This window comes from Papio anubis, chromosome 16 (assembly GCF_008728515.1).
Source record: "Papio anubis isolate 15944 chromosome 16, Panubis1.0, whole genome shotgun sequence".
Taxonomy (NCBI): Eukaryota; Metazoa; Chordata; class Mammalia; order Primates; family Cercopithecidae; genus Papio; species Papio anubis.
The window spans coordinates 63,782,645-63,805,525 of record NC_044991.1 but is presented as its reverse complement, the minus strand read 5'-3'; the positions used below and the strand labels follow the sequence as shown (position 1 = coordinate 63,805,525).

General features: G+C 48.6%; 2 protein-coding genes across 5 annotated transcripts in view; one reads left to right on the top strand and one right to left on the bottom strand.

Moving 5' to 3' along the window:
- SLA2 (Src like adaptor 2) overlaps nucleotides 1-6,604 on the top strand; it is a 38,097-nt gene extending 31,493 nt beyond the window's left edge. For both annotated transcript variants that reach the window (XM_021921083.2, XM_003904787.5), the window contains 3 exons: nucleotides 3,561-3,710; nucleotides 4,490-4,622; nucleotides 4,938-6,604. In XM_021921083.2, coding sequence (XP_021776775.1) covers nucleotides 3,561-3,710; nucleotides 4,490-4,622; nucleotides 4,938-5,058 — 404 coding nt within the window. In that variant the 3' untranslated portion in view covers nucleotides 5,059-6,604. The remainder of the gene's footprint in view (nucleotides 1-3,560; nucleotides 3,711-4,489; nucleotides 4,623-4,937) is intronic.
- RAB5IF (RAB5 interacting factor) lies at nucleotides 6,365-13,491 on the bottom strand. Of its 3 annotated transcripts, none has more exons than XM_021921084.2 (4): nucleotides 13,092-13,491; nucleotides 11,615-11,718; nucleotides 9,428-9,557; nucleotides 6,365-6,927 (listed from the first exon to the last, which is right to left on the bottom strand). In XM_021921084.2, exons 1-4 carry the CDS (start codon nucleotides 13,203-13,205, stop codon nucleotides 6,910-6,912), a joined length of 366 nt encoding a protein of 121 aa, XP_021776776.1. In that variant the 5' UTR covers nucleotides 13,206-13,491; the 3' UTR covers nucleotides 6,365-6,909. The 3 variants fall into 3 exon arrangements, with proteins under 3 accessions (XP_021776776.1, XP_009214436.1, XP_009214437.1); XM_009216172.2 differs by having other exon boundaries at nucleotides 6,365-6,909; XM_009216173.2 differs by lacking the exon at nucleotides 9,428-9,557 and having other exon boundaries at nucleotides 6,365-6,909.
- Nucleotides 13,492-22,881: the final 9,390 nt, after the last annotated feature.

The window sequence follows — 22,881 nt, the reverse complement described above, 5'->3', positions numbered from 1 at the left end:
AGGCGAAGGTTGTGGTGAGCTGAGATCATGCCACTGCACTCCAGCCTGGGCATCAGAGTGAGACTCCGCCTCAAAAAACAAAATTTTGTTACCACCCAGACTAATCCATCTAGAGTAATCCAGGTGTGCTTGAAAGAAAATATGTATTGCTGTCTCTGGGTGCCATGTTTTATGTCAAATCAAATTGTTGACTGCATTATTCAAGTCTTCTATATCCCTATTGTTTTTGTCTTATTATTGAAGAGGATTAAAATCTCCATTCATGGATGTCTATTTCTCTAGGCAATTGTTAGGTTTCATTTATTTTGAAACTCTGTAATTAAGGACTTTTTGTCTTCTTGATGTGTACCTTTATTGCTGGTAATACTCTCGTTTTTGAATTCTGTCTGATATTAATATCCCACTAATATTCTCCCATTAATAAGCCATTCTAGCTTACTTATGGTTGTCTGAATGATATTTTTTTCCATCTTTTTACATGTAGCCTTTAATTTTTTATTTTTATTTTTATTTATTTTTTTCTGAGACGGAGTCTCGCTCTGTCGCCCAGGCTGGAGTGCAGTGGCCGGATCTCAGCTCACTGCAAGCTCCGCCCCCCAGGTTTGCGCCATTCTCCTGCCTCAGCCTCCCGAGTAGCTGGGACTACAGGCGCCCGCCACCTCACCCGGCTAGTTTTTTTTGTATTTTTTAGTAGAGATGGGGTTTCACCGTGTTAGCCAGGATGGTCTCGATCTCCTGACCTTGTGATCCTCCCATCTCGGCCTCCCAAAGTGCTGGGCCTTTTTTTTTTTTTTTTTTTTTTTTTAAGACAGGGTCTCACTCCGTCATCCAGACTGGATGACACAATCTTGGCTCACCGCGACCTTTGCCTCCTAGGCTCAAGTGATCCCCCTGCCTCAGCCTTCTAAGTAGCTGGGACTACAGGCTTGAGCCACTCTGCCTGCCTGGCCTTGTTTTTATTTTATTTATTTTATTATTTTTATTTATTTATTTATTTTGAGACAGAGTCTTGCTCTCTCACCCAGGCTGGAGTGCAGTGGCATGATCCTGGCTCTCACTTGTGTGCCTCACCCTGCTCACGCCATTCTCCTGCCTCACCTCCCAGCAGCTGGGACTACAGGCTTCACCACCACACCCCGCTAATTTTTGAATTTTAGTGGAGACGGGTTTCACCTGTTAGCCAGGATGGTCTCGGGACCTCCTGACCTTGTGATCCGCTTCCACCTCAGCCTCCCAAAGTGCTGGGATTACAGGTGTGAGCCACTGCACCCGGCCTTTTTAATTGAGAGAGGGAGTCTTGCTGTGTTGCCCAGGCTGGAGTGCAGTGGTGCGATCTCGGCTCACTGCAACCTCTGTCTCCCGGGTTCAAGCAATTCTCCTGCCTCAGCCTCCCAAGTAACTGGGACTACAGGTGCATGCCATCACACCTGGCTAATTTTTTTTTTTTTTTTGTATTTTTAGTAGAGACATGGTTTCACCATGTTGACCAGGCTGTTCTCAAACTCCTGACCTCAGGTGATCTGCCCACCTCGACCTCCCAAAGTGTTGGGATTACAGGCGTCAGCCACCATGCCTGTCACTGGCCTTGGTTGGTTTGTTTATTTATTTATTTATTTGAGATGGAATCTTGCTCTGTTGCCAAGGCTGGAGTGCAGTGGCACAATCTCAGCTCACTGCAACCTCCACCTCCTGGGTTCAAGTGATTCTCCTGCCTCAGCCTTCCGAGTAGCTGGAACTACAGGTGTGTGCCACCACACCCAGCTATCTTTGGTATTTTAGTAGAGATGGGGTTCACCACGTTGGCCAGGCTGGTCTTGAACTGAGATTACTGGGGTGAGCCACTGTGTCCAGCCTGTTTCAATATTTTAAATGTGCTTATATGGCCAGGCACGGTGGCTCACGCCTGTAATCCCAGCTACTCAGGAGGCTGAGGCAGTTGGATTGTTTGAGCCCGGGAGCTGTCATCATGCCACTGCACGCCATCCAGGCAAGAGAGCGAGAGTATGGCTCTAAAAATAAATTAAAATCTGGCTGGGCGCAGTGGCTCACACCTGTAATCTCGAGGCAGGTGGATCACAAGGTCAGGAGTTCCAGACCAGCCTGGCAAATACGGTGAAACCCCGTCACTACTAAAAATACAAAAAATTAGCCGGGCATGGTGGCGGGCACCTGTAGTCCCAGCTACTCGGGAGGCTGAGGCAGGAGAATCACTTCAACCTGGGAGGCAGAGGTTGCAGTGAGCCGAGATTGCGCCACTGCACTCCAGCCTGGGCGACAGAATGAGACTCTTGTCTCCACACACACAAAAATAAAAAATGAAAAAATGAAACATGCAAAACTGGCAAAACTCTGTCACATGCATCAGTGTATGTAATGTATACATATAGGTTGAGGAGCAGGAATAAAACTGACATCCATGTGCCTACTTGACAGCTGAAATTACCTAACAAGCCCTTCGCAGCCCCCTCTCATGCTTCACTGTGTTAATCATACAGTTGCTTTTCTTCAGAGCTTTGCCATGTGTGCCTGTGCAACGTATAATGTCAGTTGGCTGTCTTTGAACTTTAAATGGAATCAGGCTGAATGTATGCTCTGTAATGTTTTTCTGCTTATTTCCAAGATTTCCTTATGCCTATATATGTAGCAGTTATTAATTTTAACTGCTGTATAGTACTACACTCTATAATCCACAGTTCTACTCTTGAGCATAAATGGGTTGTTTGCAGTTTTTGACTTTTTTTTTTTTTTTTTGAGACGGAGTCTCCCTCTGTCACCCAGGCTGGAGTGCAGTGGTGCGATCTTGGCTTGCTGCAAGCTCCGCCTCCCGGGTTCATGCCATTCTCCGGCTTCATCCTCCCGAGTAGCTGGGACTACAGGCACCCGCCACCACGCCTGGCTAATTTTTTGTATTTTTCATAGAGACGGGATTTCACCGTGTTAGCCAGGATGGTCTCAATCTCCTGACCTTGTGATCCACCCGCCTCGGCCTCCCTAAGTGCTGGGATTACAGGCGTGAGCCACCACACCTGGCCCGTTTTTGACTTTTACAAACAATGCTGCTGTGCATATTCTTGCCTGTGTGCTTCTGAGGTAATGTGCCTGGGTAGAACTGCTGGGTTGTAAGGTACGTGCATGTTCAGCTCATCTAGTTAATGCCAAACTATTTCCAAGGTGGCTTGTACTAATTTCTCTTCCACCAGCAGGGTGGGAGGTCCTACTTCTCCACTTCGTTGCCAGCATCTTCTTGACAGTGTTTTTGCATCCTAACACATCTGCCACCTGAGTCTTTGTAAGAACAGCCAACGCTGAATGTTCATTCACACGGTGCCAGACCCTGTACTGAGGGCTCTGTGTGTGATTTGATTTCACCCTCACAAGACCCCCATATATATGAACATGTTATTGATGATTGAGAGAGCAAGTCTTTGTCCTGCTTCTGCCCAAGACACTTCCCTTCTGCCGGGGCCCCATGGCCATGTTGCGTATCTTCGTTTCCCAACCTGGGTGGGGCTGAGTCCCAGCAGGGCCTCAGCGCCACCCCTGGACCCCTTTGTCCTCAGGCTCTTACTCCCTGTCAGTCCGCCTCAGCCGCCCTGCATCCTGGGACCGAATCAGACACTACAGGATCCAGCGCCTTGACAATGGCTGGCTGTATATCTCACCGCGCCTCACCTTCCCCTCACTCCAGGCCCTGGTGGACCATTACTCTGGTATGGCCTTTCCCTGCCCCCAGGAGTAGGCTGGGATAGTCTGCGGGGAAGAGCAGGCAGTGGTGTCCTCGGATATTTTACCTGCTATGGAGTATTCAGACAGACAGAAGAGAGGCCTCCCCTATTTTCACACCAGTCCCCATGCCAAGAAATGCAGGCTGGAAGCCTTGTCTTCACCTCGTGCCCTAGCAGAAAAGCCACATACCTCCTGTGTAGGCTCTGGTCAGTACCTTGCCTACCACACTGGTTCTGATTCAAAGCCCCTGGCAGCAGGTGGAGTTCTCTCCACAGGAACCGGACCCAGAGCTGCTGCTGTGTGGGACTCAATCCTGACTCTCCTTAGTACTTCCTGATGCCGGTCCTTCAACAGACACTGGAAGATGCAGTCACTGGGCACAGCGTCAGGGCGCAGAGAGGGAAGAGCCCTCTCAGAAAACTCCGGGGTTTTCTGCAGGTCACTCCATGCAGGAGTAGACAGTAGAAGTAGACTGAGCATTCCTTAGCTTTCTTCTTCCCAAAGCAATTTCCTAACCAGAAACTTGAGCTCAGGAGGTCCATGGACTCACCCTAAATCATACAGTGATTGTCTCCCAAAAGTTAGCCCAGAAAGACCTTTGACTGCATCTGTCTCCATGAAACCAACAGCTTGGGGCTCATGTCCTGTCACTCTTTTGTAACCATGTCCCCTCCTGCCAAGTGTGGGGGGCTGTCAGGATGAGGGCTGTTGGGGAGAAGTAGGGTGGAGTCGGCCATGTCAGGGATGGAGGTCTCTTCCTCAGAGCTGGCGGATGACATCTGCTGCCTCCTCAAGGAGCCCTGTGTCCTGCAGAGGGCTGGCCCGCTCCCTAGCAAGGATATACCCCTACCTGTGACTGTACAGAGGACACCACTCAACTGGAAAGAGCTGGACAGGTAAAGTCGGGGACTCCTGGAAACATGAAAGCAGGACCAAGAGTTAGAAGGACCCACCCCTGGGAACCACAACCCGAATGTACCTGTCACACTCAGGGACACCTGGCAGCTAGAGCCAGGGCACACTGACTCAACTCCTGGAGCACAGCCCAGGCTCGGCAGGTGGGGCTGGGAAGCTGATCTGATAGGGAACAGGGGAGCCCCATGAGGTCCTCATCAGGAGTGAGGGGTTTTGAGAACAGTGCATTTTTGTGTGTAGTGAGTGCAGGGAGGAGGAATAGGCTCCTTGACCCAATTCTCTTCCTTTGTCCACAGCTCCCTCCTGTTTTCTGAAGTTCCCACAGGGGAGGAGTCTCTTCTCAGTGAGGGTCTCCGGGAGTCCCTCAGCTCCTACATCAGCCTGAATGAGGAGGCTGTCTCTTTGGATGATGCCTAGGCCCAAAAGAGAGGCCAAAAGGGAAATCAAGATTGCACACCTAGAACCCCAATTCAGCCCAGCCACCTGAGCACCCCAGAGGCAAGGCTGTGCACTCAGTGAGGGAGGGCTGGGACACAAAGGTGCATCCAAGGTCCCACCTGTACCCTTGCTCTTTCCTCTCTTGGCCCTAAGAAGTCACCTACCTCCTCCCAGTGCCATGACCCCACCCGCGACCTCTAGTCCAAATGCAGAGAAGTTGGGACAAGGGCCAGGGTTCCAAAAAGAGAGTAAGCCTCCTGTGGGTCTGACCTAGTCACTTCTTGAGTTTGTTTCCAGTACCATCTGGATGCCCTGCCTGCTGAGCCCCGTTCTACATCCCCCATTAACCAGGCCCCACCCACAAGGTAGAAACAACCCCTAGCTTCTGTGAGAAAATCATTTTCGGGAAATTGACAAGTCTCGTTGAGACCACCACCGTACCTCAGAAGATAGGACTGTGGCCTAGAAGGGAAAGGAAAACTGAGGAGATGATGTCTTACCGTAGCAGCAGATCATAGGTGCTCCAGCCTCTACATGATCTCCAGAGCAATGAGAAAGACTTCTGACAGTCTAAGTCCTCAAATGTCCCCCATTGAGGACAACAGCCCCAGCTCTTTTTTTCTGAAACGGAGTCTTGCTCTGTTGCCCAGGCTGGAGTGCAATGGCGCGATCTCAGCTCACTGCAACCTTCATCTCCTGGATTCAAACATTCTCCTGCCTCAGCCACCAGAGTAGCTGGGATTACAGGTGCATACCACCATGCCTGGCTAATTTTTTTGTATTTTTAATAGAGATGGGGTTTCACCATGTTGTCCAGGCTGGTTTCGAACTCCTGACCTCAGGTGATCCACCCGCCTCGGCCTCTCAAAGTGCTGGGATTACAGGTGTAAGCGACCGCACCCAGCCTAGCTTTCAGATCTCTATTTCATTTTGTGGCTTACCATTCCCTAGCACACTGGCCTTGCCATCTTGTGGCCAAATACAAAATAACACCTCTTAGGTCTAGCACACTGCAGTGAGGCCAGGCACCTCAGTGCTGGGCAGGGGTATCAGAAGGTGCTAAGCCCTCTCTCCACAATGCCAAGACTGAGGCCACAGCCTACACCAAATCCAGCGCTTAATTTCCCTGCTGCCCTCATAAAGAGAAAGAGGTCTGCTGGATCTGCTAAGGGAGCACGGAGAGGAAGAAAGAGGGATGGGGTGGGAGGTACCACCTCGAGTGTTCCTACTGGGTTCCCAAGCTACAGGTGGGGTGGGAAAGGCTTTATCAGGTATCATCAACAGGTTCTCAATTAAAGATTTGATTTATTCAAGTATCTGAAAACATTCTACAATGGAAACTGTTATTAGATGCTGCCTGTACTGTGCTATGGACCACACACATACAGTCATGCTGTTTCAGAAGACTTTAAATGCCACTGATAGTTTAAAAACTGTACACCTGATGGAGAATCGAGGAAGACAATTTAATGTTTCATCTGAATCCAGAGGTGCATCAAATTAAATGACAGCTCCACTTGGCAAACAGCTGTTACTTGACGGTATCCAAGAAGAAATGGTTGGTGACGGATAAATTCAGAAATGCTTCTCCAAAGGTGGGTGGTTTTTAAAAAGTTTCAGGTCACAACCCTTGCAGAAAACACTGATGCCCAACACACTGATTCGCGGTCCAGGAAACATGGGTCTTCCAAGTTCCAAGGGGCTGGGGTTCCCCAACGATCAAGTTCCTGTGCTGTAATCAAGAGGGTCCTTTGGACTGGATAGGGAGCAGTTGGGAGCTGTACACCATCAGTCATAATGAATGGCAGTGTAAAAGATGATCCAGATGACCTAGTGAGGAGACAAGCACTGTTCATAGGTCACCTGGGTTAACACAGGCCCTGATTCCACAAAACAAAAATGCCAGATGAGAATGTGAACACGGGGCACTCTCCCGGGGCTATCCATTGCACAATCGGCTTGGGGAGTCTAAGTTAAAATTTCACTGAAATCACACTGTCACTAACAGAGCCCAGGACTGCCCACCTGCGCTTGCAAAGCAACTCCTGATAAGTTCCTCCCCTACCAAATGGCAACCCCAGGCCCAGGGAATTGAGGTACAGAGGTGGAAATGATTCAAGTAAAGCATACTACACTGCTAGCAGGTGCTGCAACTACCAGTGTGAAAATACCATTATAATTTGTCAGGTGCATATCAAAGCAGGGATTCTCAAACCTTGTCTACCCATTGTAATCTCCTGGTTCTTTAAAAAACATATAGCTGCCCCAGCAATACCTCTCAGAAGATTTTATTGGTTTGGATTAGAGTCTGGACACATAAGGTTTTTTTTTTTTTAATCCTGCTGGGACTCAACAGGTACACACCACCACTCCTGGCTATTTTTTTTTCCCCCTGTAGAGATGGGTTTCACCATATTGCCCAGGCTGGTCTTGAACTCCTGGAGTCAAGCAGTCTGCCTGCCTCAGCCTCCTATAGTGCTGTAATCCCAGCACTTTGGGAGGCCGAGACGGGTGGATCACGAGGTCAGATCAAGACCATCCTGGCTAAAACGGTGAAACCCCGTCTCTATTAAAAAAATACAAAAAACTAGCCGGGCGAGGTGGCGGGCGCCTGTAGTCCCAGCTACTCAGGAGGCTGAGGCAGGAGAATGGCGTAAACCTGGGAGGCGGAGCTTGCAGCTAGCTGAGATCCGGCCACTGTACTCCAGCCTGGGAGACAGAGCGAGACTGTCTCGCTCTGTCTCCCAGGCTGGAGTACAGACTGCGTCTCAAAAAAAAAACGGGCTGGGCGCGGTGGCTCACACCTGTAATCCCAGTACTTTGGGAGGCGGAAGTGGGCGGATCACTTGAGGTCAGGAGTTTGAGACCAGCCTGGCCAACATGATGAAACCCCATTTCTACTAAAAATACAAAAACTATCCAGGCATGGTGGCTCACGCCTGTAGTCCCAACTACTGGGGAGACTGAGGTGGGAGGATCACTTGAGCCCAGGAGGCGGAGTCTGCAGTAAGCCAAGATTATGCCACTGCACTCCAGCCTGGGTGAAAGGGTGAGACCCTGTGTCAAAAAAAATAATAGTATACAGTTCAGAAGTTTTCTATATGGGCACAGGTGTGCAAACATCACCACTGATTTCAAAACATTACTCCAAAAAGAGCCTGTTTCCTTTATCAGCTACTCTCCCTCCCCTCCTCCCAGCCACTGGCAAGCACTAATATACTTTTTGCCTCAATGGATTTGCTCACTGGGAGATTCTGCATATAGAATCACACAATATATGGTCTTTTATATCTGGATTCTTCCACTTAGCATAATGTTTCAAGGTTCATCCATGTTATACAGCATGTATCGGTACTTCATTCTTTTTTTTTTTTTTTTTTTTTTTTTTTGAGATAGTCTTGCTCTGTCTCCCAGGCTGGAGTGCAGTAGCGCAATCTTGGCTCACTGCAAGCTCCGCCTCCTGGGTTCACACCATTCTCGTCTCAGCCTCCCCAGTAGCTGGGACTACGGGCGCCCACCACCAACCCCAGCTAATTTTTTTAGTAGAGACAGGGTTTCACCTTGTTAGCCACGATGGTCTCGATCTCCTGACCTTGTGATCCGCCCGCTTCGGCCTCCCAAAGTGCTGGGATTACGGGTGTGAGCCACCGTGCCCGGCCACTTCATTCCTTTTTAAGACCAAATAACATTCTACTGTATGGATATATATTATCCTATCCATTCATCAAGTGATGGTCATTTGGATTGTTTGTACTTTTTAGCTATTATGAAAAATATTTCCTAGTTTCTTTTTTGAGGTGGAGTTTCCCTCTTGTTGCCCAGGCTGGAATGCGATGGCATGATTTCAGCTCACTGCAACCTCTGCCTCCCAGGTTCAAGAGATTCTCATGCCTCGGCCTCCCAAGTAGCTGCGATTACAGGTGCCCACCACCACGCCCAACTAATTTTTTGTATTTTTAGTAGAGATGGGATTTCACCATGTTGGCCAGGCTGATTTTGAACTCCTGACCTTAGGTGATCTGCCTGCCTTGGCCTCCCAAACTGCTGAGATTACAGGCCTGAGCCACCGTGCTCGGCCCTCCTAGTTTCTAATATGTAGCCAGGGTTGAGAATCAGATGTAGAAGCTGACGATGGGCCCTGGATTTACACATTACAGGGGACTGTACAGTATTTCAGACCACATCTTCTAGGATGTGGCTCAACACAGGCCATGGCCCTGAGCCTCAGAAGCCTTTAGAAAAACAGCACCCTGTTCACATAGTGTAACTCAATCAGTGGGGTCCCCTCCTGTAAGTGACACCTCATGAAATGAACAGTACCTGTTATAAAACTATCAGCTACACATACCATGAACAAGGCAAAAGAGGTCATAAACCCTTCTTTCGTGAGCTCCCATGTGCCGCCATATTCTTCCTCATCAATCTGTAGGTAATTGCTGAAGTAGAGGTACAGGACTCCTGCATTGATCAGGCAGAATCTGGAGCAAGAGAGAACAAGTACCAAACATAAACTGTAAGATTAGAAGACTCAGAACTTGGGGCCGGGCGTGGTGGCTCACGCCTGTTATCCCAGCACTTTGGGAGGCTGAGGTAGGTGGATCACTTGTGGTCAGGAGTTCGAGAACAGCCTGGCCAACAGGATGAAACCCTGTCTCTACTAAAAATACAAAAACTAGCAGGGCATTGTGGTGGGCACCTGTAATCCCAGCTGTTCAGGAGCCTGAGGCAGGAGAACTGCTTGAACCCAGAGGCGGAGAGGCTGCAGTGAGCCAAAATTATTCCACCGCACTCCAGCCTGGGCAACAGCAAAACTCCATATATAAGTATATAGTGTGTGTGTGTGTGTGTGTGTGTGTGTGTGTGTGTGTGTATGTGTATTATATGGTTCTCCAAAGCCCCTTGAAGACAGACAGAATGGCTGCTGAGCTGTCCCAAACAGGACCTGACATGGGCCTCCAGGTAGCTCCAGCTAGAGGCAGGCTATGGGAGAAACACACGTGAAGCCGCTGCTTCACAGCCTAGTTGAGCAGGCAACAGCATACCCCCTGTACAACTCCCAGTGGGAGACCATTTCTGGATATCCACTGTCTGTTACTGCTATAGGATGCAGATGTGAAGATGACTGTTCCTGCCCTCAGCTCACCATCAGTTACGGGGCTAGGAACAGCAATGAGCCAGGCACGGTGGCTCATGCCTGTAATCCCAGCACTTTGGGAGGCCAAAGTAGGCAGATCACCTGAGGTCAGGAGTTCAGGACCAGCCCAGCCAACATGGCGAAACTGTCTCTACTAAAAATACAAAAAAATAAGCCGGGCATGTTGGTGGGTACCCGTAGTCCCAGCTACTTGAAAGTCTGAGGCAGGAGAATTGCTTGAACCTGAGAGGTGGAAGTTGCAGTGAGCCGAGATCATGCCAGTGCACTCCTGCCTGGGCGCCAGAGCAAGACTCCGTGTCAAAAAAAAAAAAAAAAAAAAAGAGGGACCTATGCCAGACATTTTGACTCATGCCTGTAATCCCAACACTTTGAGAGGCCGAGGAAGGAGGATCACTTGAGCCCAAGAGTTCAAGGCTAGCCTGGGCAATGTAGAGAAACCCTGTCTCTACAAAATTTTTAAAAATCAGCCAAGTATTGTGGCTCACGCCTGTAGTTCCAGTTACTTAGGAGGCTGAGGCAGGAAAATCATTTGAATCCAGGAGGTCAAGGCTGCAGTCAGCCGTGATGGTGCCACTGTGCTCCCACCTGGGCGACAAAGTGGGGCCCTATCTCAAAAAAACAAAATTGGCCGGGCGCGGTGGCTCAAGCCTGTAATCCCAGCACTTTGGGAGGCCGAGGCGGGTGGATCACGAGGTCAGGAGATCGAGACCATCCTGGCTAACATGGTGAAACCCCGTCTCTACTAAAAATACAAAAAACTAGCCGGGCGTGGTGGCGGGCGCCTGTAGTCCCAGCTACTCGGAGGCTGAGGCAGGAGAATGGCGTGAACCCGGGAGGTGGAGCTTGCAGTGAGCCGAGATCGCGCCACTGCACTCCAGCCTGGGCGACAGAGCGAGACTCCGTCTCAAAAAAAAAAAAAAAAAAACAAACAAAAAAACAAAATGAAGGTACCTGAAATAACTTCTGCTAAAGCCAAGGTTTAGCACCTGGCACTAAGCATAGTGCCAGGCACAAGGGAAAATGGTCGTCAAATACAGAAGTTCCTACTTCCCAAACTTGCACAGGAACAAAGGTCACAGCAGAACTAGAGGGCATGCCACCAACAAGTAATGTGATAGCCTCTTGCATGAGGTCCCTTTAGACCCATGAATGAATGGACTTGCCCAGCCTTCAGGAAGGCAGGAAGGTAACCTGCCTGACCTGAGATGCTCCTGAGGAGTGGTGCACCAGACCCAGGAGTGCCATTGTAGGGCCGCTGCTTTGCTCTATTCATCACACACACACAGCTCCAGAGCAGCAATGGCCTTTCCTATAACAGGAAAAAAAGCCTCTATTTAAAAAAAAATGATACCATGAAAATGTAAGATACCCAAGACTTACCCTGCTATTCCCAAGAAACCTCGTAATGGTAAAACTCCCCAAATGACACCCAGTACCACAGCAATGATCTGTCGGAACCAGTAGATCACATCTAAAAATTCATCCTGTAGAAAAGACAGAAAATGCAAGAATTATCTGGGGGTGGGTGCCATAGTACAGCCAGAGGGGGGAATATTAAACCTTTCTGCTAAACACATCCAGAAAATTTGTTTCCCCCAAAGGCAACGGTATGTGCTTCCTGTTTCACCTTACTTAAAATGTGATAGAAATGATACATTTAGACATCATTAAGCGATCACTTCCAGAATCTATGCTCTAAATCAAAATTCTAGAGCTGCATATATAATATGACCTGTAATGAAATGATTGTGATAGTAATCGTGCTACTGGCCGCACATATGGACTAGAAGCAAAAATGCTGGAGGCAGGTGCCAGCATATTTAAGTTTCATGGAAGAACACAGAAGACAACTCAGGTTTCCGATCTGCCCTAGATTCCAGAAACCAGTCCTTATACAAGAAAAGAAAGAAATGACACAGCAGATTAGAGACTGCAGGTTTTGCAAGAGTTGGGCAGGGCTGGGGGCAGAACAAGGGCACCTTCAGGAAGTGCCTCCCATCCCCCCTTACAGGAACTTCAGGAAGGAAAATCCCACTTCGGCAGCCCAGAAAACCAAAGAAATGACTGCAAATATAATACTCTTTCCAAACTACCTGGAATCAAGCGGTTTGTGATCACCCCTTCCAGATCACGGAGCAGAGTTACGAAGCATCCTCCGAATGGGACGAGTAAGAACGTCCTGAAGTCCCAACCAATACGTATTGAAGTCCCAATACGTATTTGGTGGCATTTCTCTACCCCGATACCTCACACTCACCCAGTGGGTGGTCTCAGTCTCCCCTCTTGACTCATGCTTATCAAAGTATTCAGTCCTTTTCATTCAACAGGCAACAACAGCTCAAGATTAGCGAGCCTCACTATGTGCAAAAGGCTTTAACCCACCACCGTACCCTCACTTCAGAGCTATTCTGACTTAGATTCCGCAAGGAGAGCACCTGGCACGTAGAAAGCATTCTCAGTAGAAGTCTGTTAGTGTTAGTTTGTACTAGTTAATTCGAAAGAGACAAGTAACTTACTCAAAACCCTACTGCACATAAAAGGCGGAGGCCGAATCGAATTCAGCTCCCTTTCCCCGTTCAGGCACAAGCCCTGCCCGCGGATGACAAAGCCTCTCCCCGCTCCTCGTCAATTCCGCATAACTACGGGGCTTCGGCCTTAGGCCACCCTTCGGGGAGCTCCAAGCCCAGCTGTCCGCCCAGTGCCCGCCAAGTTTGTTCTGATACTCTTGGGCCACCCGCCCCCACTGCCCTACTCGATAGCGCCGGAACGGGGGCGAGGGCAGGCCCAGGCCAGTCTTCCCGTTCCCCGAGTCCCAGCCGGCTCCTCGCGTCCGCGCCCTGTTCGGGCTCCACCGTACCTTGTCCTCCCAGGCCGCGTCGCTCCGCAGCACCTTGCTCCAGACGGAGACTTTGAGGGCCCCGTTGGCCAGCTGCGGCTGAGGCGGCTCCTCCTTCCGCCGCCCGCCGCTCATCCTCCCGTCGCGCCGCCCGGGCCGGGCCTGGGGCGCGCGGGCTGAGCCAAAGGGAGTCGGGGTCTAGGGTCGCGGGTCACGGCGCGGGTCGGCTTCAGGCTCAGCGGTCCGGTCCTGCGGCGCGCTGCAGTTCCTCTCACCTGGCCAACCTACCCGGCTCCGCTGGCTCTACTGAGCAGGCGCCGCGGAGGGAGGGGCGGCACAGTGTCGTGCGACCTCCCGCCGACGTGCTGACGCAGCCAATCGGCAGCCGCGCAGCCGTCCGAGTGAAAGAGCAACCATCACCTTGGCGCAAGCGTGCTACTCGTGGCGGAAATGACGTCAGCCTCTGCCAGGCTCGCGGTAAGGTGTGAGGGAAGGGACAATCTTGGTAGAACGGTGAAATGGGCGCCAGGAGGCGCTGTGGAGACCGAGGAGGTAAGGGAACACCGAGGCTGGACGTCAGCGTCGCCCAGTCGGCCACAGCTGACCCTCGAGCAGCTAGTGGGGCAGGAGCGGCTCTACCTTTCCTTGCGACCTACACGCCGGCTGAGCCCAGACCTCGCTCCAGGGTAGCCCCAAGCTGCCCCGCAGGATTTAGCCGGTTTATTTTCTCCCCTAACCCTGCAAGTTCTGTGGGGCCTTGTTCAAGATGTTAACTCTTCTGTAATAACTAAGCATCTCATCTTGCCCAGCACACTCTTTTGGCATACGAGAGCCCTGAGACCCCAAAAGAGGAAATGAGTTTCTGAAGCCGTATAGCAAGGTGGACTCAACCGGGGACTCCTGAGCGGCAAATACAAGAATTGGGTTAGGTGTCAGAATATCTGAGTGTTCACATACAGCGTCCTCACCATGTGCTGCGTCAGTGCTTCACAAAATGAGCTTCCAGAGCAGCAGCGGCCGCATCGCCTGGGAACTGGATAGGGTGGCAGGTTCTCGGCCCCCATTCCATACCTACTGACTCAGAACCCCTGGGGACGGGGCTCCTTCCGATGTTTGAACAAGCCCTCCAGGTGATGCCAGGCGCACTGTGTTGGTAAGTCCAGAGACCAAGGCACATCCCTTCTGGACAGTGGATTTTTTTTTTTTTTTTGAGATGGCACGGTCTCCGCTCACTGCAACATCCACCTCCCAGGTTCAAGCGATTCTCGTGCCTCAGCGTCCCACGTAGCTGGGATTATAGGCGCCCGCCACCACGCTCCACTGATTTTGTTTTGTATTTTAGTAGAGAGGGGGGTTTCACCATGTTGCCCAGGCTGGTCTCGAACTCCTGAGCTCAGGCAATCCGCCCATCTTGGACTCCCAAAGTGCTAGGATTACAGGCATGAGCCTCCTCACCCGGCCTCTGGACAGTGGATTTATAGAGGCAAGTAATGTATCTGGACCTGGGTGTGTCTGACTCCAAAATCTGTGCTCTTAACGGTTAAACTTTAAAGCTTAAAGAGTATCAATGAGGTCAGAACATCTTTTGCATACCTATCAACATTCACCTGTAATTCTTCACTTTTCGTGAGTAATAGAACTTCGTAGGGAGGCCAGGCGCAGTGGCTCACTCCTGTAATCCCAGCACTTTGGAAGGCCGAGGTGGGTGGATCACTTCAGGTCAGGAGTTCGAGACCAGCCTAGCCAACACGGTTGAAACCCCGTCTGTACTAAAAATACAAAAAAAAAACAAACAAACAAACAAAAAAACTAGCCAGGCGTGGTGGTGGGGACCCGTAATCCCAGCTTCTCAGGAGGCTCGAGGCATGAGAATTGTTTGAACCTTGGAGGCGGAGGTTGCAGTGAGCCAAGATCACGCCATTGTACTCCAGCCTTGGCAACAGAGCAAGACTTGGTCTCAAAAACAACAAAAAACAAACAAAAGAACCTCCTAGAGAGCTTTTCCAGAATACCATAGCTGCTGTTTTCCACCCCAAGCCTACCCTGACATTGTTTCAGTAGATTAAGTGGGGCTGGACCCCCAAGGTGAAACATACTGCGATCACATTACTGTCTGGAACTGGTGGAAGGGCCGTATACGTTGTATGGGTGCACACCTTTTGTCCTAAGTTTCCCCATGGGTCTTGTTCTTTTCAGCCCTGCCTCTTTTCTGATCCAGTTTCCCTCCCATATGAAATGGTAAAGCTTAGCCAGTTGAAGGAAATCAAAATATTTTGCCCCAAAATATGGCTCCCTCATATAATGACTATTTTAGTTTAGTTTCTAAGACAGGGTCTCGCTCCGTTGCCCATGCTCAAATGCAGTGGCATGATCAGGGCTCACTGCACCTTTGATCTCCTGGGCTCAAATGATCTTCCCATCTCAACTTCCCAAGTAGCTGGAGCCACAGGCACAGGCACATGCCACCACGCCTGGCTAAGTTTATTTATTTATTTATTTTGATTATTATTATTATTTTTTGAGACAGAGTCTCACTCTGTTGCCCAAGCTGGAGTGCAGTGGCATGATCTCAGCTCACTGCAACCTCTGCCTCCCAGGTTCAACAAGTTCTATTGACTCAGTCTCCCCAGAAGCTGGGATTACAGGTGCGTGCCACCACACCTGGCTAATTTTTGTATTTTTCAGTAGAGATGGGGTTTTGCCATCTTGTCCAGGCTGGTCTCAAATTCCTGACCTCAAGTGATCTGCCTGCCTTGGCCTCCCAAAGGGCTGGGATTACAGGCATTAGCCACCACGCCCTGCCATGTTTTTTCTTTTTCTTTTTTTTTTTAATTTTCTGTAGAGACAGGGTCTCACTATGTTGCCTAGGCTGGTCTTGAACTCCTGGGCTCAAGCAATCCTCCCATCTCAGCCTCCCAGTGTGTTGGGATTACAGGCATGACCCACTGTGCCTAGCATAATGAATATCTGAAATTGAAAACCTTTAGAGATCAGGGGGCTGGAAGAGACTTTTCCCCTATCTACATAAAGATATGACTGACCCACCAAGGAGAAGAGTTCTTGTTCCTTTCCCTGTTATATCACTTTCTATTGCAGAAGATAAGACAGTGTAACCACACCTGAACAGATCCTTTTCAAGGTAGTGACTGTCTCCAAAAATGATTTAAATTCCAAAGATAACTGTTTACAACTTAACTTCTGTTTCTCATCCATTCTTCCTAATAATCATTTGTTGTCCCTCAATAAAATTCCTGTGCTCCCCCTTCCCATAACCTGTTCTACCAGGATCCAAGTCCCCATTCTTTCTGTAACCTCAAGATAGTACAGAAACTTCTGTACCTGGCTGGGTGCAGTGGCTCACACCTGTAATGCCAGCACTTTGGGAGGCCGAGGCGGGTGGATCACCTGAGGTTAGGAGTTCGAGACCAGCCTGACCAACATGGAGAAACCCCATCTCTACTAAACTTACAAAAAATTAGCCAAACATGGTGGCGTGCACCTGTAATCCCAGCTACTCAGGAGGCTGAGGCAGGAGAATCACTTGAACCTGGGAGACGGAGGTTGCAGTGAGCCAAGATCATGCCATTGCACTCCAACTTGGGCAACAAGAGCAAAACTCCATCTAAAAAAAAAAGAAGCTTCTGTACCTTACTGGGGAGTTGGGGAGCTGGGTCTTCATTCTGAAGACTCCTGTGTATACGTGTTAAATCAAATTGTATGCCTTTTCTCCTGGTAATCAATCTGCCTCGTATTACTGATTTTCAGGGAAACTTCAGGGGGCCAAGAGCTTCCAAACTGACTTGTTTGGAAGTGTACCATTGTTACAATACCTCTTTTACAGACTCCCTGCTAGCATGTAGTTCAGAAGACAAACTAATGAATCTGTCACGGAACGAAGGAAGAATGACTAACCTTTGGCCTAAAGGTAAGTTTTCACTCTGCCAGGTCTCCTCCTGGTGAAGATATATAATGGGGAACCTGATCTGGGGGGATTAGGGAAGGCTAAACTCTGAAGGAAGAGATTAGAAGGAAAAGAGGGAGGTGAAGGTGGGAGAGAACATTCAGGAAAATGAAACCGTGTGGGCTAATGGTAAGGAATGAAGCCACCAGAGGGGAAGCACAGGGGAAAATCATGCTGAAGAGCTTGCTTCTTATCCCAGGGGTAGGGGAAGCCATCAGGTTTGCATCTTAGAAGGATCATGCTTGCTGCTATTTGGAGGACTGGATCAGAATGAATGGGGGACTAGTTAAAAGTCTACTAAAGTCATTTAGGTGAGAGTTGGTGAGGGCACTGAAGATGCAGAAAACTGGATTCAAAAGTTCTTTTTGTTGTTGTTGTTTGAGAAAGAGTCTCATTCTTGTTGCCCAAGCTGGTGTGCAGTGGCATGATCTTGGCTCACTGCAACCTCCACCTCCCAGGTTCAAGCAATTCTCCTGACTCAGCCTCCTGAGTAGCTGGAATTACAGGCGCCCACCACCACGTCTGGGTAATTTTTTTTGTATTTTTAGTAGAGATGGGGTTTCACCATGTTTGGCCAGGCTGGTCTTGAACCCCTGACCTCAGGTGATCCACCCGCCTGAGCCCCCCAAAGTCCTGGGATTACAGGCATGAGCCACCATGCCCAGCCCATTCTTTTTTAAATTAAACATATTATTTATTTATGTATTTATTTTGGAGACAGAGTTTCACTCTGTTGCCCAGGCTGGAGTGCAGTGGCACCATCTCAGTTCACTGTAGCCTCTGCCTCCCAGGTTCAAGTGATTCTCATGCCTCAGCCTCCGAGAGTAGATGGGATTACAGGTGTGTGCCACCACACCTGCCTAATTTTTTGTATTTTAGTAGACATGGGGTTTCACCGTGTTGCCCAGGGTGGTCTTGAACTACTGAGCTCAGGCAATCTGCCTGCCTTAGCCTTCCAAAGTGCTGGGATTACAGGTGTGAGCCACCACACCCAGCCAAATTAAAAATATTTTTAAGGGCCTGGCATGGTGGTTCATGCCTGTAATCCCAGCAGTTTGGGAGGCCAAGACAGGAGGATCACTTGAACCCAGGAGCTCAAGACTAGCCTGGGCTACACAGAGAGACCCCATTTCTACAAAAAAGAAAAGAAAAGAAAAAAACAATTAGCCAGGCATGGTGGTACACGCCTGTAGTCCCAACTATTTGAAGGCTGAGGTGGGAGGCTCACTTAAGCCCAGGAGGTAGAGGCTGCAGTGAACTGTGATCATCACACCACTGCACTCCAGCCTGGGTGACAGAGAGACTCAGTCTCAAAAAAAAAAAAAAATTGTTTTTTAAATTTTAGTAAAATATATCTAACGAAGTTTATCATTTCAACACTTAAGTGTATAGTTCAGTGGCATTAAGTGCATTCACTTTGTTCTGCAGCCATCACCACCATCCATTTTTCAGAACTTTGTGATCTTATAAAATTGAAACTCTGTACCCATTAAAAATAACTCCTCATTCTCCCATTTCCCCAGTCCCTGGAAACCAGTTCCATTCTACTTTCTCTGTAGGAATTTGACTATTCTAATGGGTATCTCATATGAGTACAGTATTCGTCCTTTTGTGACTGGTTTCAGTTAGCATTATGTCCTCCAGGTTTACCCATACTGTAGCATGTGTTAAAATTTCCTTCCTTTTAAAGCTGTTGTATGTGCATACCACATTTTGCTTTTACCCACTGATAGACACTTGGGTTGCTTACACTTTGACTATTCTGAATAATGCTGCTATGTATTGGAGCGCACAAATATCTGTTCGTGTCCCTGCTTTGTTATTTTGGGCACATTCTCAGAAGTGGAATTGCTAGATCATATTGTAATTCCATTTTTAATTTTTTGAGGAACTGTTGTTTTCCACAGCAGCTGCAACATTTCGCGTTTCCACCAGCAGTGCACAAGGGTTCGGAGATACATGATTTTTGTTGTTGTTGTTGTTGTTGAGGAGTCTTGCTCTGTCGCCCAGGCTGGAGGGCAATGGCGCAATCTCGGCTCACTGCAACCTCTGCCTCCTGGGTTCAAGTGATTCTTCTGCCTCAGCCTCCCAAGTAGTTGGGATTACAGGTGTCCGCCACTATGCCAGGTTAATTTTTGTATTTTTAGTAGGGACAGGGTTTCGCCATGTTGGTCAGATTGGTCTGGAACTCCTGACCTCATGATCCGCCTGCCTCGGCCGCCCAAAATCCTCCCTGGGTTACAGGCGTGAGCCACTGCGCTTAGCCTTTTTCTGTTGTTAATAATCATCCTACTAGGTGCAAAGTAGTATTTTCATTGTGGTTTTGATTTGCACTTCCCTAGTGATTAGTAATGATTGAGCATCTCATTAGGCAGTATTTTTTTCTTTTTATGTCACGTTTGCTTTTCTTTTCTTTTTTTTTTTTTTTTTGAGACAGAGTCTCGCTCTGTCACCCAGGTTGGAGTGCAGTGGTGCAATCTCGGCTCACTGCCACCTCCACCTCCCAGGTTCAAGGGATTCTCCTCAGCCTCCCAAGTAGCTAGGATTACAGGTGCCCACCACTACGCCCAGCTAATTTTTGTATTTTTAGTAGAGACAGGGTTTCATCATGTTGGCCAGGCTGGTCTCAAACTCCTGACCTCAAGTGATCCACCCACCTCAGCCTCCCAAAGTGCTGGTATTACAGGCATGAGCCACTGCGTCCCGCTCTAGGTCATGTTTGTATTACATTGTGAAGCTCTGACTGTAACTCCAAGAGCCACTATGTTTGCATGGGATTGGGAGAGGTCACAAAAGTTCTAGTCAGAAAGGTCCTCAAATCCTGCAGTGTAGCCCAAGGTCATATGGGAAGTTAGAAGTTCAACAGGCATCTGAAACCTGCTCCCTGTTCCTCCTCTTACCTTTCTAGGATCAGACAAAGCTAAGCTGGCAGACAGAGTGGAAGCCCTTCTCTAGAAGGTATTTTTGGGACTCAGACTTGATCCCTTTTTGCTTTTACACAAGGCTTTCCTTATCTTAGGAAGCGGGGAATCTGGCTGAATCTCAGCGAATCCATCTGGTTAAAATAAACATCTTGGGTGGTCTGAGATGGAAAATAACTTGATGAAGGGTCAGATTTGGAAGTGGGAGAGACAGATTTGGAAGTAGGACAAATTTTGTCTTTGTGAGTTTGTAGCTTTTTAGCACTAGTTGAACACGAGCTCAGCCTTAGGGCTGTTTCCTCCCAGCTGAATGCCCGAGGGCACTGCCAGCTGCTTGGAGTGTGGTTTGGAGAGGAAGGTATGTTCTGAGAGGTAAGACTGGCCCCTCACAGGCACTGATGGATCACAAGTATCAGAAATCCTGGGGGCAACTACCAGCCATGGAAAGAGCACCCGTTGTTGGAATGGAGGTCTGAGATCGCATCCGGGCCTTTTTTTTTTTGGCCTACAATAAATGTCATACTAGTACTTAATGAACCCTTACTAGCTACCAGTCACTTTACTAAATGTTTTACATTCATTTGTTATCACTCTGTCACCCAGGCTGGAGTGCAGTGGGACAGTCTCGACTCACTGCAACCTCCACCTCCCGGGTTCAAGCGATTCTCCCGCCTCAGCCTCCTGAGCAGCTGAGACTACAGGCACCTGCCACCATGCTCAGCTAAGTTTTGTATTTTTAGTAGAGATGGGGTTTTGCCACGTTTGCCAGGCTGGTCTCGAGCTCCTGACCTTGGGTGATCCACCTGCCTGTCTTTCCAAAGTGATGGGATTACAGGTATGAGCCGCTGCGTCTGGCCACATTTGTTTTCATCCAAAACCTGGCTGGGCTTTTAACTATTATACTAAACTCTTCTCTTTTTATACCTTTACTTGCAATTTCTCTACATTGAGTGTGGATTACTTTGGTAATTAAAATGGTAGGGCTACACTTGACCTTCAAGTTACCATAGCCTCCTGAGTGCCAAGATGGCAGATGGTTCAGAGACCCTTCTTCCTCTCATCTTGTAACTTTGAAAGACAAAGTTTCTACTTTCCCAGCCCAGCAGTTTCCTGGGGATAGGTGAGTGTCCTGACAATGATCAAGGTCTGTGGAGCAAGATCATCAGAATCTCCTGTGGCATCAGTGAGGAATGCAGATTCCTGCCCAGACTCTCTGGGCGTGAGGTCTGGGAATATGCATCTTTATAAGCTTTCCTGATGATCTTGATGGATATTTAGGCCTGAGAATCACTTCTCTGTGTAATTAGGCCCAATTCCACCACTTACAAGCTGTGTGGTATGGGGTAAGTTATTTTACAGGTTGTTTTTCCCTCAGCTGTGTGCTACGCAAGGTTAGATAGTAACATATAGATTATCCCATTTCATCCTCCCAAGAGATATTACTGTTCCCACTTTATTGATGATGAAAACTGAAGTCTGGAGTAGTGAACTGTCTTGTCTATGGTCACGACAACTAATCTGTGACAGACCAAAAATTTGACACCAGGCTTGGGTCATACAGAAATGCCTTTGAAATCAGTAACTCTGACAGCAGTGATGGTTATTTCTGCATCCTTCTTGAGTGCCACACCTTATCCTCTGCAGCTCTAGCGCATAACATAGCAAGGATACACCCATACAAGGCAGACCTGGCCTCTGCCTTATGGGAGTTTTCATGTAGCAGCGTTCCTTTTTTTTTTTTTTTTTTTTTCTGAGATGGAGTTTTGCTCTGTTGCCCAGGCTGGAGTTCAGCAGTGCGATCTTGGCTCACTCCAACCTCTGCCTCCCGGGTTCAAGCAATTCTCTTGCCTCAGCCGCCCGAGTAGCTGGGATTGCAGGTGCCCGCCACCGTGCCAGGCTAATTTTTGTATTTTATTAGAGATGGAGTTTTACCATCTTGGCCAGGCCAGTCTCGAACTCCTGACCTCGTGATCTACCCGCTTTGGCCTCCCAAATTGTTGGGATTACAGGCGTGAGCCACTGTGCCTAGTCCATGTAGCAGCTTTCAAGCTAGACTGTACTTTTAAAATCCAGAGTCCTGAGTCTTACCCCAGAGATGCTTATTCATAGGGCTGAGTCGATGCAAAAAAAAAAAAAAAAAAAAAAGGTTCTAAGCCTGGGGGCCATGGAGAAACTACCATTCAAAAACAGTGGAATGGAAGAGGACTTCCCTGACCACCGGTCTAGAGGATGGCATACACCCTCCCACCAATCACTACCACTACTTTTATTTTATTTTATTTTAATAAAGAGACTATCTCAAAAAAAAAAAAAAAAAAAGAAAGAAAGAAAAGAAAAGAACAAGGGTACAGAGAGGCGGTCAGGCAATCCATAGCCAGGTCCAAAGAGACAGCAGCTATTCACGACCGGGGCAGATGCATTTAAAAGCTGTTTCCTGAATGAGACTATAATAAGAAAGGTGGATGTCCTTAGATCATGTTCCCAACTTCAGAGGAGGGGCCCTTGCCACATTATCCCGCAGTTCACTTTCATTATCTAGAGTGCTTGCTCACTCCAGGGCTTGTTTGAAGCTTGATGCAGAAGACACTTTTGGTTTCAGTTCCTTTTATTTTTTTTGAGACAGAGTCTCGCTCTGTCGCTCAGGCTAGAGTGCAGTGGCGCGATCTCGGCTCACTGCAACCTCCACCTCCGTGGTTCAAGCGATTCTCTTTGCCTCAGCCTCCTGAGTATTTGGGATTACAGGGGTGTGTCACCAAACCCACCAATTTTTGTATTTTTAGTAGAGACAGGGTTTCACCATGTTGGCCAGGCTGGTCTCCAACTCCTGACCTCAAAAGTGATGTACCCACCTCAGCCTCCCAAAATGTTGGAATTACAAGCACGAGCCACTGCGCCCAGCCAATGTGAATTATATATTAAACTTACTTTG